This window comes from Diceros bicornis, chromosome 2 (assembly GCF_020826845.1).
Source record: "Diceros bicornis minor isolate mBicDic1 chromosome 2, mDicBic1.mat.cur, whole genome shotgun sequence".
Taxonomy (NCBI): Eukaryota; Metazoa; Chordata; class Mammalia; order Perissodactyla; family Rhinocerotidae; genus Diceros; species Diceros bicornis.
This window is the reverse complement of record NC_080741.1, coordinates 92450913-92466289: the sequence shown is the minus strand read 5'-3', so window position 1 is coordinate 92466289 and position 15377 is coordinate 92450913. Positions and strand designations below refer to the sequence as shown.

The 15377-nt window shown below is 50.9% G+C and overlaps 1 protein-coding gene across 1 annotated transcript in view; it reads left to right on the top strand.

Moving 5' to 3' along the window:
• The window catches only part of MGLL (monoglyceride lipase), a 113268-nt gene that overhangs the window by 26390 nt on the left and 71501 nt on the right, over nucleotides 1-15377 (top strand). Inside the window, exon 2 of the mRNA XM_058566905.1 lies at nucleotides 13137-13243. Coding sequence (XP_058422888.1) covers nucleotides 13137-13243 — 107 coding nt within the window. The remainder of the gene's footprint in view (nucleotides 1-13136; nucleotides 13244-15377) is intronic.

Sequence of the window (15377 nt, the reverse complement as noted above, 5' to 3'; positions counted from 1 at the left end):
ACACCACTCATCAGCGGCTGTGCTGTGGTGGCATCCCACATACAAAATAGAGGAAGATGGGCACAGATGTTAGCTCAGGGCCAATCTTCCTCAACAACAACAACAAAAAAGCAGGATCCAAAATGAAACATATAATGTGATTATAGTTATAAATTATAATTACAATTGTAGGTTGTAATTATAAATTTATAATTAAATTATAATAATTATAAACAAATTGTAATATATATGGAGAGGAAGAACGTGAAAGGAAATATACTGTTATATTGTTCATAATGTTCATATTGATTATCACTGGGTGGTGAGAGTGTGGCTGGATTTTATTTTTTCTGTATGCTTGTCTATATTTTTCCGTTTTTCAAAATGACCCACATTCCTTTTTCAAACGTACATAACTGAGTGTGGTCACGGACGTGTGCGTTGTTTCACATTATATAATAAGGATTTGGTGGCATGCCTTTTCGCTTCATAAGTTCACCAGGAATGTTAATTATTCCTCCTTCATGTAATTCTTAGTAGCTACTTAAAGTAGTTCTAAACCTTTTGCTTCATCTGGACTGGAAGATTTGGGCAGAAACCCTCACAACCACGTCCCAATTTCTAATACTGGACAAATCTTGACCTTCTTCTGAAAGGATGAGCAAAAGGTGGAACATCACCAGAAATCCAAGCGGCTCAGCGGCCCAGAGCAGGGCATCCGCTGAGGGCTCCCAGAGCATCTTCTCTTGCAGTGGCCTCGCTGTGAGAAATGTGAAAACTTTCCAATAACCTCCGACAGGATCCAGGCAGACGGGGCTTCTGTGAAAAAAGAACGGGCACTTATGAAGAGGGAATCCACTGACATCTGAAAAGATTTCTTGGGATCTAGAGCTTTTCCAGTCAGGGAGATGGGACTGTGCACACAGAGCACCTAGCCCGGCACCTGCCACAGAGGCACTCAAACAGGTGGTGGTTATAATTTTTAAAATAAAATTATATTTATGTTATAAACTATAGACCCATACACACACTACCTATTTTTCTAATGTTTTAATAACTTTGGTTTATTAGGAGTTATGCTAAGTGAGGTTTTTGAAACCATCCAGTTTGTGCAAATCTGCCAAACCACGTTCTTCTCTTCCTCCCCGTAGACACACGTGGGCTGCAGACCGAGACCTGAGCGTGGCAGGGAGAGCTGAGCCAGCTGAGGTCCAGGGCGGCTGTCATCCTGCCAAATGCCTACTGCCACTGGGATTGCTCTGTTCCTCTGGTGGGAGCCATTGTAGTTAGCATGTTGGAGCTGGGAAGAGTTCCATCTGGCTTGCAGCCAGGGGGAATACAGAATTCCTTCAGATTTAGGTAGGCTGACAATCACCATCACTGCTCCCAAATAAAAATATTTCAAGTCATGACCGCCGGGCAGGGTTAGGCCCATCCATTTTTGGCACAGATAGGTGTCCGCTTTATGTGAGTGGGATATAGGAAACCCCAGATACACAGACCGGAAAACCAGGAGGTGACCTGCCGTGTAACTAAATGGTTATCTGGAGCAGTTTTCAAAGTGCAAGCGTCCTTTGCATGTTCTCAGATGACTTGACTTATACAATCCTGACATGCGCGTGAGGAGAACAGGAAGCCACGTACTACGTGGCAGGTGTGATTCTGGCCATTGTGAGAATGTTGTGGTTCAATCTTCCAAACCCCTCTGCGAGGCAGGGCCTCTTATTCCTCTTTGACAGGTAAGGCACCCGAGGCTGTGAGCACTTTCCCAAACACCAGAGGCAAGGTTCCAATCTGGGTAGAGCTGAGTTTTAAAGCTTCCCCTTTTCCATTACTCCAGGTTTTCTCTAATCCCTTTCCCTCAAATCTTATAGATACATGTTTATGGACCGCAGCCATGTTTTTCTGTTGTATCATTCGTCTGTGAGATAAAAATGAAGTGAATGAGTTGATTTAACACAAGCATCTTAAAGTCAGATCAATGGTTATAGGTCTGCATAGAGAGAGATCTAGATACATAGATTTGGGCCTAGTGAGCGGCCTCCAGGGGCTGGCATGGGGCATGTTAAAGGAGAGGGACCTGTACTTCTCCTTCCCACGAGGACAGAACAAAAGCAAATGGAGCCAGTTGCGGTAGGAAGAATTTCCATGAAAGGTGAGGGAGAAACGCCCAGCCTCAGGAGTTCAGTATTGGGAATACTGGCTTTGAGTGTCCTGGTCCTGGTCCTGGGAGGAGGCTGGGGGTGGGATAATCAAGCAGCTCATTCAACAGCATAACGTGTGTAAAGCACCTACCTCAACAAATAAGAATTTCTCCGTTTTTGCGTAATGGGGTAGCTAAGAGATGCACAGATACTTCAGCATAAATACGAAAATAACCCACTGCAACTGTGTGGAATAATTAGGATGTGAAATCTGGACTGTGGCTGGGCCGTGGCTACCCTGGGGGCTGCAGATTCTTCCCAGAGTGCTTTAAAATATGGGGCTCGCAGACAAACAAGAAAAAGAGAAGGGTGGCTGTCTAGCACCTGGGGCAGGAGGGTGTGCAGGATGAGCTTTCAAATGATCTGGAAGCAGCTCACAATGACAGGTAAAGCTCAGAACATGGCGAATGTGGGAGAAGGCTCGGGGGCCTTCGCTGGCGCCTGTCTTCCTTGTCTTCTATTTCTGGGAGCATTGTGGTCTGGGAGAGGGGGCACGTGTGCCTCACCAGGTGCATGGCTGGCCACGCCCTAAGCGTGCACTTTGGGGACCCAGCAGTGCTCTCCAGTGGGGAAGGGAGGAGCGGGCAGCATGGAGGACCAGGGCCTCATCCAGCCGGGCTGGGTAAACCCTGGATCACATCAGAGTGGAGGCAGCTGCTCTCATACCCATGGTGGGTCCAGGGGTAATGGGCAGTGGAGGGAGCACATATGGGAGAAGGAGTCCAGGCTCCTAGACCAGGGTCCTACAAGAAGCGGGCAGGCAGACAGGTGTGGGACTGAGTTAGGGACACTGAACTAGAAGGCCAGGCATTCACTCTGGGGGGTGGCAAGAAGCTGCAGGAAGGGGTGGGATGGGAACTTTAGATGCCTTGACATGTGGTAAGTCTAGTAAATCACTCATTCAATCAGTGATGAATGAATGAATGAGTCAGTGCATTCATTTCAGGATTGTAGAATAGAAGCGGACCTTCCGTAGATAATCTCTAGCTAATGGGACGGTGACTGATGCCCTCTGTGAAGACCTCGTCCCACACAGGAGCTATTCACAGTCCATCATCCCTCCCTCTCACCCCTCGGGAACACAAAGAGCCCTGCGTGCCAATTTCCCTCTCCTATGAGATCATCCAAATTTAATGTACTGGTTAAAAAGGAGGGTCCTTGAACCAAATTTCCCTCCTTCAGAACTTGGCACGTGTGTGATTTTGTCTGAATATTTAACATCTCTGTGCCTGTGTCTTAAATTTGTAAAATGGCATAAAATAGTAACACTTAGCTCACGCCTGGCAAGGTAACATTAGCTCACGTGGGTTGAGCACTCACCAGCTGCTAGGCGATGAACTCAGGTCTTCACATTACTGACCCATCCTCGTGACTCGCAGTGGGAGGTACTGCGACTGGTGCCCATTCTACAGATAAGGAAACTGAGACACTGGTCCGAGGCCTGTGGCTGGTGAGGGGCAGACCCTGATTCCAGCCCAGCAAGTGACCCTAGGGCCGGCCCCCCGGGTGCTGCTGTGCAACGTGTCAGCACTGTTGTCGTTAATCAGGGTCATTGTCGGCTGATCTACTTTTAATGATCTTTACTGAATGTCTTATCTTGGCTTAGCCAAAGTCTTCTCTTTTATAGTGTTTTTTATGATAATAAAAACAATATAGGGCTGGCCTGGTGGCGTAGTGGCTAAGTTCGGCACACTCTGCTTTGGTGGTCCAGGTTTGCAGGTTCGGATCCCTGGTGCAGACCTACACCACTCATCAGCCATGCTGTGGTGGCGACCCACATACAAAATAGAGGAAGATGGGCACAGATGTTAGCTCAGGGTGAATCTTCCTAGCAAAAAAAAAAAAAAAAAAAATATGTATATATATATATATATATATATATATATATCTGGGGGTGGACAGCAACATTTGAGGTAAAATATGCTGGATGCAAAGCTGTTCTGGGTTTGGGTTGTGCACATCTTGAGAGGTGTATTAAATGAAAGAATGCTTAAGGCAACTTTCACCGTGACCTTTTAAAAATTGGTTTTAATTTTGTTTTCTCCTTGGAAAATGCCTCCATTGAAGATCTGCCTTTTAAAAAAACCTAAGATTGGGTTGGGGTTCAGAGATGATTAGTGTAATTCCTGTTGTGTTTCTGGATCTTGCATTTCCCTTCCAGCTGTAGATGTGTCCCTCTGCCTTGTCACATCCTAGCCCAGAAGCCATGGCACCTGCGAACCCTGGAGGATGTAATCAGCAGTTCTGTTCCTGCACCTGGGGCTCTGCCCTCTGTCTCCTCTTCCCCACAGCTGAGCTCTGCTCCCTCTCGTGTCAAGTGTCCTCCCTCCTCCAGCCACCCCGATTCCTCAGAGCTCCCCACCCACCTCCTCAGTCGCCTTGACTGCCCTTTACCGGTCCTCCTCCCCGTCCTCGCTCTCCACTTCCTATGGGCCCAAAGCAGTCCCGACCTCTCGTTGGACGTTCGGTGTCAGTGACAGACAGCAGAAGCCTCGCTAGCCAGGCAGAGTGAAAGGGGATTTAATAGGGGAATTAGGTGCTTTCAGAATAGCTGGAGGGGCTGCGGGAGTGGTCTATAGGCCTCCAGGAATTCTCTCTTGACTGTTCCAGCCCACCGTTGTCTCTGTCTTCTCTCAGCCAATTCATTCATTCATTCATTCATTCATTCATTCAGCATTTATGGAGCAGAAGTTTTGCTAGCTGCTAAGGACAGGACAGCAGGACAAATAAGTAAAACATGGTCCTTGTCCTCAGAGAACTCGTGGTCTACTTACAACAGATTATGGTGGGTACTGGATAGAGAGATGGGAACCAAGTGTTACAGGGCTCCAGGAGGGAGCAGCTAACTCAGCCTGGAAGCTGGGAAAGACCTCGTCGAGGAGAAGAGTCGAATCTGTGCCAAATCGCGGGGCATGGGAAGAGGCGGCGTGTTGAGGAACTAGAGGCGACGTGCCGATGTCGTTCTTTGATTGGGGTCTGGGGTGGGAGAAGGAGTGGGCTGGGGCAGGAGGCCAGAGTGATAAGCTGGTCAGGGCGAGGGGGCTTCGGGACACCCCTTGACCACACACAGTGACATAGTTACATGGAATCTTCCTCTTATTATATAACCACTCTGTGGTCAGGGGTGTAGTCTGGAGAGCCAGCCAGGCTGGGTTCAAGTTCTGCTGAGTTCCAAACCTACTCGCTGTGTGACCTCAGGCGAGCTGTTGAGCCTCTCACTTTTCTCATCCGTAAAATGGAGAAAATAGCTATCCTCCCTTGTGAGGTTGTCGTGAGGGTTGAATGAGTTAGCACATAACACACTTGGACCAGTATCTGTCCTAACTAAATATCAGCTGTTAGCGTTGGCTGTTATGTAATGCCTGACTCTGCACCAAGCATCCTGCTGGGTTATTTTCCATAAATTCTCTCAATCAGTCCTCGCAAAGACCCTGGGAGATAGGCATTATTGATCTGTTTTACAAATGAGAAGTCTATTTCTAGTTCCCTCTGTGAAATTTTAGACCCCTCCACGGGCTTTGTTCTATTTCCATCCCCGCCACATGCTGTCTGTGCTGCGGGAGCTGGGCCAGGGAGAGAGAGGAACAAAATGCTCCTGGAACTCTGAAAGAGGAGGGGAAACAGTTAAATGTGGATTCCAGCAGAGCCAATCATGTTCCTGCTTTAGTTATGGGAAAGGGGTCCAACTCAGCCCCACAGTCCCACTCACAGGCCCCGTGACAGACGTGCCGGGTGAATTTAAATTTTTTTTTTTTTTTTTTTTTTTGTGAGGAGATCAGCCCTGAGCTAACATCCGCCAATCCTCCTCTTTTTTTCGCTGAGGAAGACAGCCCTGGGCTAACGTCGGTGCCTATCTTCCTCCACTTTATATGGGACGCCGCCACAGCATGGCTTACCAAGCAGTGCGTCGGTGCGCGCCCGGGATCCGAACCAGCGAACCCCGGGCCGCCGCAGCGGAGCGCGCGCACCTAACCGCTTGCGCCACCGGGCCGGCCCCGAATTTAAATTTTAAAGTCATGAAATCTGGCAGTAAGGAGCCTGGTGGATGTGGATGAGGAAGCGAGCCATCCAGCTGCCTGAGTGGGATGCCTTGGAAATAAGCAAGATGCAACAGCACATACTGCCCTGGAAGAGGCGGGCTACACCCTCCCGCCCCCTTCATTTGAGGACACCATCAGGGTCCTTCCCCAACCCGGGTCAGATGACCCCACCTCGCCACCTGAGCTGCTGCCTACAGGTAGGAACGTCCACTGTGCCCCTGTGACCATTAGTTTCCTCCAACAAATCGTTAGTTTTCTGAATTTTTCATAATAAAATGACAGGACATTTCTTCAGTTGGGCATTCAGCTCCTCCTTAGATGAAGGCTGGCACTGCTGGGAAAAGGGCAGGCAGGAAGGAGACCACTGTTTCCTGCTTGGTGCCAGGCCATGCTCATTTAATTTTCCCGACGGCCTTGTGATCTCTGCTCTACAGATGTGCGGGTAGAGGTGGGAGCAGGTCCCAGCCAAGTCCCAAGTCCTCTAGGAAACAGTGAGGGCCTCTTTGGAGGAGTGAATTCTTTTCATCCCAGCACTGGTCTCTGTCTTTCAAGGCACTGGTGGATGCCGGCCTATTTCCCGCCCATCCTTCCAGGGGACCCTGCACAGTGTGGATCCACGAGTGGGCCTTGCCGTCCGGGCAGTGAGCGAGGCAGAGCGGATGACTGGAAAGGCAGAGGCCTCAGTCCTGAGCTGCAGGGCCCTTCAGCACACTTTCTTGTATATTCTCTCATTTCATCTAAAACCCCGGTGAGGAGGTGCCAGTGTCTCAGGAACACCGGGGACTGTTCAGATCCAAGAACCAGCTCACGGGAGGACCAGAGCATAAACTCAGGCCTCCAGACTGCAGTGGACCATCTGTCTGTGCATCAGAGAAAACCGCCCCACAGTGGACAGTCACAGTGCTTTCTCTGTGGGGCAAGACCCAGAGTGTTCCAAACGCATTTTCTCAGTCACTCACAATGCCCTCGGAGGCTGGTGGTGTTAGGATTATCCCTATTTTACAGGTGAGCAAACCGAGACCCAGAGAGGTTAATCACTTAAACAACAAATAAGCAAAGGATGTGAAGGGAGAATTAATTTTTTGATGGAGGGGAAATTCTACTTCGTCAAACCTGGGCATGGATATGCCAGCCAGGCTTATAAATTCTGAGAAGTTCTGCAGTGTGTTCATCTCAAGGGTTGCATATGCTTTATTGGGAGCTGCCCCACCTCCCGGGGCTGGATGCCAGGCAGGCCATCTGCTCCTGGGCTGGGCCTCCCCCTGACAGTCAGCGCCTTCTCCCGGAATGACTGGCTCCCTACTGGCTGCAGCCGTTGAAGAAATTCCAGGAAAAAGATCTTCACCAGCCTCCTCTGCAACCTAATTTCTGCCCCTGTGGGTACTGCCTTGTCTGCATAAATGGCCCTGCTAATTTTCTACTGCTGTTCTTTGTTGAGATTGTAGAATGCCAAGGGAGGGAGGGAACCGCTTCCCTTGGTACCTGCGAAGCGCTTGCCTGTGCAGGTTCTTTGACAAACATCATCTCCTGTCTCCCCACTCCGTTGTCGACAGCGGCCAGGCAAGCTTCAAACAGTCTGAGCAGGTCACTGCTCTCCTCAGTACCATCGTCTGTGCAGAGAAATCCCCAGCCCCTGCCACCCCCAGGCCCTGCAGGCTCTGGCTGCCTCACCTCCAAGGCCTTCCGTCTGTGCCTGGGACAGGCACACCTGTGTTGGCCTGGGCGGGACCCTGCACCCGGACAGCTGTCATCTGTGCCCATGACTCATGTCTTTCTCAGCCTGCGGTTCTCGGCGTAAACACACTGAGAGGCCTTCCCTGGCCACTCCCTCCCATCCAAATAAGGCTCCTGGCCGTCCCCTCTCTTGGTGTTCATGGCCCTTCTCACAATACACACGTACAGGTGTGTTCTCTGCTGAGTGTCTGTCTTTCCTGCTAGACTGTCAGCCGTGTGAGGGCTGGGACAATGCTGTTTGTCCATCTCTGTGTTCCCGGGGCCTGGCACGTGCTAAGCCTGGAGTCAATATTTCTGGACAAGCAGAGTCGAAGGACCACCCTGCCGCCATCCTGTGAGTGCAGGCTCAGAGTAGCCAGGTAACTTGCCCAGGGTCACGCATGGTGACGCTGGGAATCAAACCAAGTTGTCTGGCTTCAGAGTTTGCTCTCTGTTCACAGCCTCCCAGCAATGGCGGTGTTTGTGTTCTCAATGTTGTGGTTCCTTAGTGCTGTGGGTTTTCAGGGCAGAAATGTAATCACAGTGTCTTGGGAAACCCCAAAGGAGAAGTTCCAAGTGGTGACCAGGTCCAGTGGTGAATGTGGAAGTCCCATCAGGAAGCCCCGTGCTGGGGGTTTCCCCTTCCCCAGAGAGACACCGTAAACACACACAGCTCGGGACATGCTGCATGTGTTCATGGCAACAGGGTGGGGGAGGTGGAGGGTGAGGACCTGGCGGTGGGCCCAGCGACCGAGGAGCGGAGGGAGCTGGGGACAGCCCGGCTTCAGGTTTAGACTGTGGCTTCGCCTACGGCAAGTGTGTGGGGAGGGAGGGAGGGAGGGAGGAAGGTCTGACAAGGCGAGGTAGGGGGACAAAGCAATGGAAAACCCCAATGTCAGCGGCTTCTTGAGGCCTCTGCCTCTGGCCCTGAGCGCCGAGCCTGGGGCCTGCAGTGGGCAGAGGGATCCAGGCCCCAGGGGCCATATAGTCCATCAACAAATCCTTACTAAGCTCCCACTATGCACCAGCCTTTTTCTCAGCGGTGAATATAGTAGTAAGTGAGGCAGGTGAGACCTCTGCCCTCGTGGAGTGCATTCGAGAGGAGGCAAGAAAATATAGAGATGGATACAAATTTCAGACAGTGACCACTGCTGCGGAGACGCTTCAGCTAAGTGGCCAGAAAAGGCCTGAAAGCCGAACGACAGTCAGAGCCAGCACGCAAAGTGAGGGGGTCCCCAGCAAAGGCCTTAGCAGGGGCAGAGGCCCCGAGGTGGGAACAGGCTGGTCAGGCATGTGCTGAGCTGGCTGGGACTGGCTCACAGAGCTGATCTGCACACCTTTTCTCAACTCCGTGCTCCGTGACGTCACGTTAATAACTTGCAATCAGCCGTGCTGAGAACATTTACACCAGGGAAACTGGCAAACGCTACAAATCAGGATCACCCCCTCCCCCTAGCAGTTGTTCAGCATTTACCAGCACACTCCGACTGGCACATCTGAGCATCGGGGAGGAGGCCACGGCCCTGGGGAGGAGGAGGCAGGAGATCACCACAGAGGCGGCAGGCTTTGTCCTGTTGCAGCGGGAAGTCTCGAAGGGTTTAACGCAGAGGTAACACGATTTGATTTTCACTTTGCCAGATGATTCCACAAAACACTCAGGTCCAGGGGGCTAGTAAGTATAGGGAAGGGGAGGGAAACTGGTGATCAGAATTGGGGTCCAGGCGATAGCTGAATCCAGGCACTAAGGAGAGCCCCACTCATGGCAGCAACCGGCTTAAGACCAGAGTGAGGCCAGTTGTCAGAGTGTATGTCTGCTGAGATGCCCGACCTGGGTCTGGGCGGAGAGGGGCTGAGTCTGCAGCTGCTGCCCCTCCTGTGCGGGGAAGGGCGGCACGTCAGTCTGCTTTGTTTCCAAAGGGATGGCAGCAGCAAGCTCCGGGAGCCTCAGCATCTCCACAGCTGTAGCCCGTGGTTTCCCCAGCGTGTCCCTCAGGGAGAAGAGTGGCCCCAAAGTGGCTGTAAGTCTCCCCGCCGCAATGGCTGCCCTCTCGCCGGTGGTGAGTTCTGTGTGGCCTCTGAGCAGCGTCGTTGCCCAGGCTGCACACTGTGAGGAGAGCAGGTGCTTCTCCACCTCGGCGGCACATCAGAACCGCTGAGGGGCTCTTCCCACCCCAGACCCATTAAACCCTGAGGTTCCTCAAGGGCTGGGGCCCAGCCTCAGCATTTTTGAGAGCTCTCCAGGTGATTTCAAGGTGTAGCCAAAGTTGAAAACTGGCAGAACTGGATTAGAAGAGATTTCTGCAGAGGAGCAGCCAAGTATTTCTCTACATATTGCCTCAGGGTTGGAATCTATTAACAGGCAATTCCAGGCACAGTGACAGTGCCTTGTGCCACTCCTTTGGAGGCTAAGTGACGCCCTGAAGTCCTCCTCCTTGGCCGAGTTAGTTGGACCCTGACCACAGTGAGAGGCTGACCCGGCCTGATCACTTGCCTGTCTGCATCAGCTGTGGGCTGCATTAGTACAGCAGCTGCCACATTCCCAAAGGGTGTTCAAGTGCTTGAGCCGCCCTTCTGGAAGCGCAGCCCCCTCTGCAGATGAGAGACGATGACCATGCAGAGGTTCCAGCCATGCTCCTCAGTAGCTGAGAGAAATCCCATCAGCCAACCCAGAAGGGTCAGGTGGGCAAGTGTAATCTGCCCAAATTGACCTCTGATCAAGCAGAGGTGGCTGGGCATTCCACGGAGCAATGAAGAGGGTATGAAATGTTTCTCTTGTAATTTTAGGAAGAAGGCGGGGAGGACAGATGCCAAAGGAAAAAGAGGTTAATGCTGGTACTTTGTGCTATTCTGCTCAAAGAATAAAGTGTGTGGCATGGCAAAACATACTGATGCCACTCTGCCCCTACAGCCCGGTAGAGAGGAGCTGTAGAAAGCACACAGGCTTTTGAACAAGGCGTTTATTCGTGCAGCACATGTTTGCCGGTCCCTGCTCAGTGCCACTAGCCTGGGGCGCAGGTCTGGGGTTCTGCCGGCAGCAAAGTGGACGAGGCTCCTGGCCACTTCCTGGAAGTGGAGGAGGGAGCCAGGAACCAAGCAAGCAAGGGAATGAGCAAAACAACAGCAAACTCTGATGTGCGGTGAGGGACCAGTGCAGGTCAGAAAGGCCCGAGGGAGGGAGGCCACCCGAGGTGGGATGGAGGAGAGGCCTTTCCGCGGTGACGTCTGTCCTGAGACCTGTTCACGAGGAGCAGCCGTGGAGGATCTAGGGAAGAGAGTTCCAGGGAGAAGGGTTGGCAAGGCCAGAGGCCCCGCAGTGGGAAGGACCAGGTGCTGCTGGAGAATGGCGGGAAGCCCCTCGTGGGGCCGGGGAGGTGCGCTGGGGAGGTGGCCAGGAGTGGCGAGGCAGGCAAGAGACAGGATGGCTTATATTCAGAGCCCACTGGTGGCCCGTTGGGGACTTGAAAGCCAGTGGTGACATGCTCTTATCTACATTTTACTGACTTGCTCTGTGACAGGCAATTAACGTCTTTGATCTTCACTCTCAGCTGTAAGGAAGATAAAGTGTACGATGATTATGAGGACTAGAGCTCTTGAATGTGGAGTTAACAGAGGAACCGTCGCATAGTAAATGCTCAGTGAAGTGGCAGCTGTGTCATTGCCCTCCTCCTCCTCATTATTGGCAGAAGTTGGGTGGGTGTGGCTCACAGCAGTCGCTGCTTGCCTGAAGGGGACTCCAGCCTCCACGGGTCTTATGCTAAGAATATGAATCTTGACTATTGTACATTTAAGAATCTCAGGGCCCTCTCAGGAGCCCGCACTGCTGGGCTGACTGGCTCGTGTGGAGGCGGTGTGCGCCCTGGCGCATGGGTGCTGTTGGCGTCCCAGAGTGGCCGGGCCACATGGAAGGGTCTCCTGGTGACTAAGTGCCTGGCCAAGCTCTGCTTCCAGCTCCTGAGGCTTCTTTTCCACAGATCTTAGGTGCGAAATATAGCTGTTTATTTTCAAACGTTACAACCTTCGTCTTCATTCATTCATTCATTCATTCAAACAGCATTTGCGGAGTGCCCACCATGAGTTCAAAACGGTGCTGGCCACCGAAGAAAAAGTGAGGGAGAAGTCTGTGTGTCCTCAAGAAGGTTATAACCAGTGGTGGAGGTGGGCAGAAAGCAGCTGTTGCCCCTGCAGTGACAGCGAGATTAAAAAGGGCTACCGAAGCCCAGAGGAGAGAGGAGACCTAGCAGAGCCTTTTGGAAGCTGTAACATCTTTCTCAGAGGAGGAGAACCTTAAGGCTGGATCTTGAAGGACGGGGAGGAGTTTGCCAGATGGAGAAAGAGGGGAACAGAATAAAAGGCGCACACATAATACAAATGCCAGTAGCCTGTGGAAGAATGATACAGAAGTACAATTATTGCTCTCAGAAACGGGAAGACCTGCATGTCAGTTAGGGTTCTTCTTGTTGCCAGTGACAGAAAGCCCAATGACCTCAACAATACAACAAAAGGCGAGGGTGGGGGCTTCAGGTGCAGCAGGATTCAGGTCCAGCTGGATTCAGGGCTCAAACAATACACTTAGGACTTGGTGTCCCTCCTTCACGTGGCTCTCCTCTGTTGGAGAAAACTCATCCACAGTTTTGGCCGGACGGCTGGGGCCACTCTAGCCCAACAGCTTCCGCACCTCCCATCTGGCGGGAAAATGAAAATGTCTTCTGGCTACTTTGGCCAAAGCTCTGGGGTCACCTCTGATTGGACCTGGTCAGCTTGGCTTGTGTCACATGCCTGTCCCTGAGCCAATCACTGTGGCCTCGACCACAGAGTGCCCTAATTGGCTAGGTCTGGGCCCCCTGGGTAGCCTCGTTAGGCGGAAACCATCACCCATGGAGGACGTGCCAGCACTGTGCCTGGTGCCTGGGCATAAATTAGTGCCTGGGACCCTCACCACTCCCCTGGAGTTAACTGTTACTACTATTTTACAGGTGAAGGAATGAAGCTTCGTGGGATGGGTGCTTTGCCTGACAGCTCACAGGAGAGCCAGGATTTGGGCTCCATCTTGTGCGACCCTGAAGCCCAGCCCTCTCACTAAGGCATTAGATCATGACTTAGTCTCTGACTTGGTGCTGATGCCATGAGGCCCCGTACTGCTCCAGCTGCAGCCTCCGTGGTCTGCCGCCTTCCTGACCCGGCTCTCCTCTCGTCCCTGCAGGGCCCTTGTCTTTGTGTCCCACGGAGCCGGGGAACACTGCGGCCGCTATGATGAGCTGGCTCAGATGCTGGTGGGGCTGCAGCTGCTGGTGTTCGCCCACGACCACGGTGAGTACCCCCAGGGCTGCCGGAGGGCAGGGGCCAGGCTGCTGGCCGGTGCCTGACAATTTGGGGAGCCCTCTTTCTAGTCCCTTTCACCTCCGTCCTTCTTCCTCCTATTCTCTTCTGATTCCTGCAGTGAGACTGGGAAAAGACTTTCTCCACGGGATGTTTCTAAGTAAAAAAAATGTAGTTATATAAACAAAAAATATGTCTGACCAGCACTTTCTGTTGTGTCTGGGATTGAATACAGGCTGGTTAGAAACCTCAACTGAAAAATCCAGTTGGAATCTGTTTACATAAGAATTTGCCCCAGGCAGAGTAATCTTCTTTTCCATTTACAAAGCGCTTTCTGTACAAAATGGGCTCTGGTTTTCTCCCAAGGGACTCCAGAGGGATGTGGCGTCCTCAATACAGCTGAAACCCCAGGACGACCACGAGGAGTTTACAAAACATTTCAGACCAGGAGAATGGTAAACATCTCAGGAGGCCCTTGCTCACAAGAGAACCCCCAACGCAGACACCTCACACATGCACACATATACACACATATACATGCATGCACACATGTCCCCAGGTCAAGTCTTTGATTCTTTGTTGTGTAATAAAATCCACAATAACTATCAAAATGCAGTGTTCGTTGCCTAAGTCAATGTGAGGTTCCTTGTTTCTGGGACTTTCTCCATGGCTGGGCAGGCTCCCAACTTAGACCTTTTTTTTGCCTAACAGTCTTTAAAAGAAGAGTTCTCTGTGACTGAACATGGTAATCACCACAGCTTCAGTGCAGAAATCTATTATCCTGGCCCAGATCCAGAAATGTTGCTTCTGTTTTATCTGATTTTAAAATAGGTAATTAAGTGATGTTGTGAGAAGAGGGAGCGGGGAGCAGTGATGGGGCCTGGGAGTCCTTGTAACGGGAAGGGAAAGCTGTATGGGTACAGAGAGATGCTAATGCGGGGCAGAAAAAGCTTGCTAGGGCATTTTCTACATAAAGCACTAAAATCTGGTTTACCAAGAGCCCTTTTTAAGCCGGATATGTGCAAGCATCCTTGTAATTGAGAGTATTGACTAAATTCTTTCTTCTTGTGGTTGTAATGTTCTTTACTGGTTTGCAAAGGGTGCCAGTAATAATTGTGAGACTGCGTGAGAAATAACATTCGAGGATTATCTTGATTTTCTCTGTGAGGACTGTGTCATTATTAACTTTGGCACTTTTCATTTTATGTGAAGGCCCAAGATAGGAATGATTTTTATTCTGTTGCCTTCGTCTCCATTAAAATGTGTTGCACTTCATCTTTGAACTGAGAGATATAGGGACATCCTGAGAGAAGTCTCTGATTTGACTCTTGGCGTCAATTACCTTCTTATCAGATATCCTTGGCCAGATCTGTGGGAGCAAGTACCTGTTGCCTTATTCATTTTGTCTGACTGTGGAAATTTGGAAAACAATTTTAAAAGACTTCTTTTTTAGAGGAAAGGGAGAAAAGCAGCAGCCCCCTTTTGACGTTTCCGGAATCACATCTAAAGCAGAGGTGCAGCTCCGTGATCTTCTCAGTGCAGTTGGAAGCCTGTTGTCTGTTAAGTTACTTCATCTATTGGTTTCTTCCAGTGACTCACTGGTAATCTCTCTGGCAGGTGCCTAAGGGGCGTATTTTATTCCAGAAACGAACCCAGTTCAATGTGTGTGACTTTCGTTGTCTATAGGTAAAGCTGACCGTGCCTTACTTAGTAGGAAAAAGTGGGTGAGTGGCTGTGTTGCGGGGTCTTGTGCAGGGTGGAGAGGCAGATATTGGTGATGATCTGTGCTTTATTTCCTTCTTGCTGAGAAATGCGAGAGTGAGTGGAGAAGGAGGGATTTGAACCCAGGACTGCTGGTTCTAAAGCCTGGCCTCCTTTATCACTGATGATTCCGTATTCATACCAGGCGTGAACACACACAGAGACATAGGCAGACATCATTCTTTCCAACATAGCTTCAAATTTAAATAAAGCATAGATGGGAGAATGTCAGGGTGTTTATTGGGCCAGTTGGAGGTACACGTAGGATTAAAAACACAGGGCTAACGGTGACATAGCGATTAAGTTCACAGGCTCCACTTCGGTGGCCCAGGGTTCACAGGTTCGAGGGTTTGGATCCCGGGCA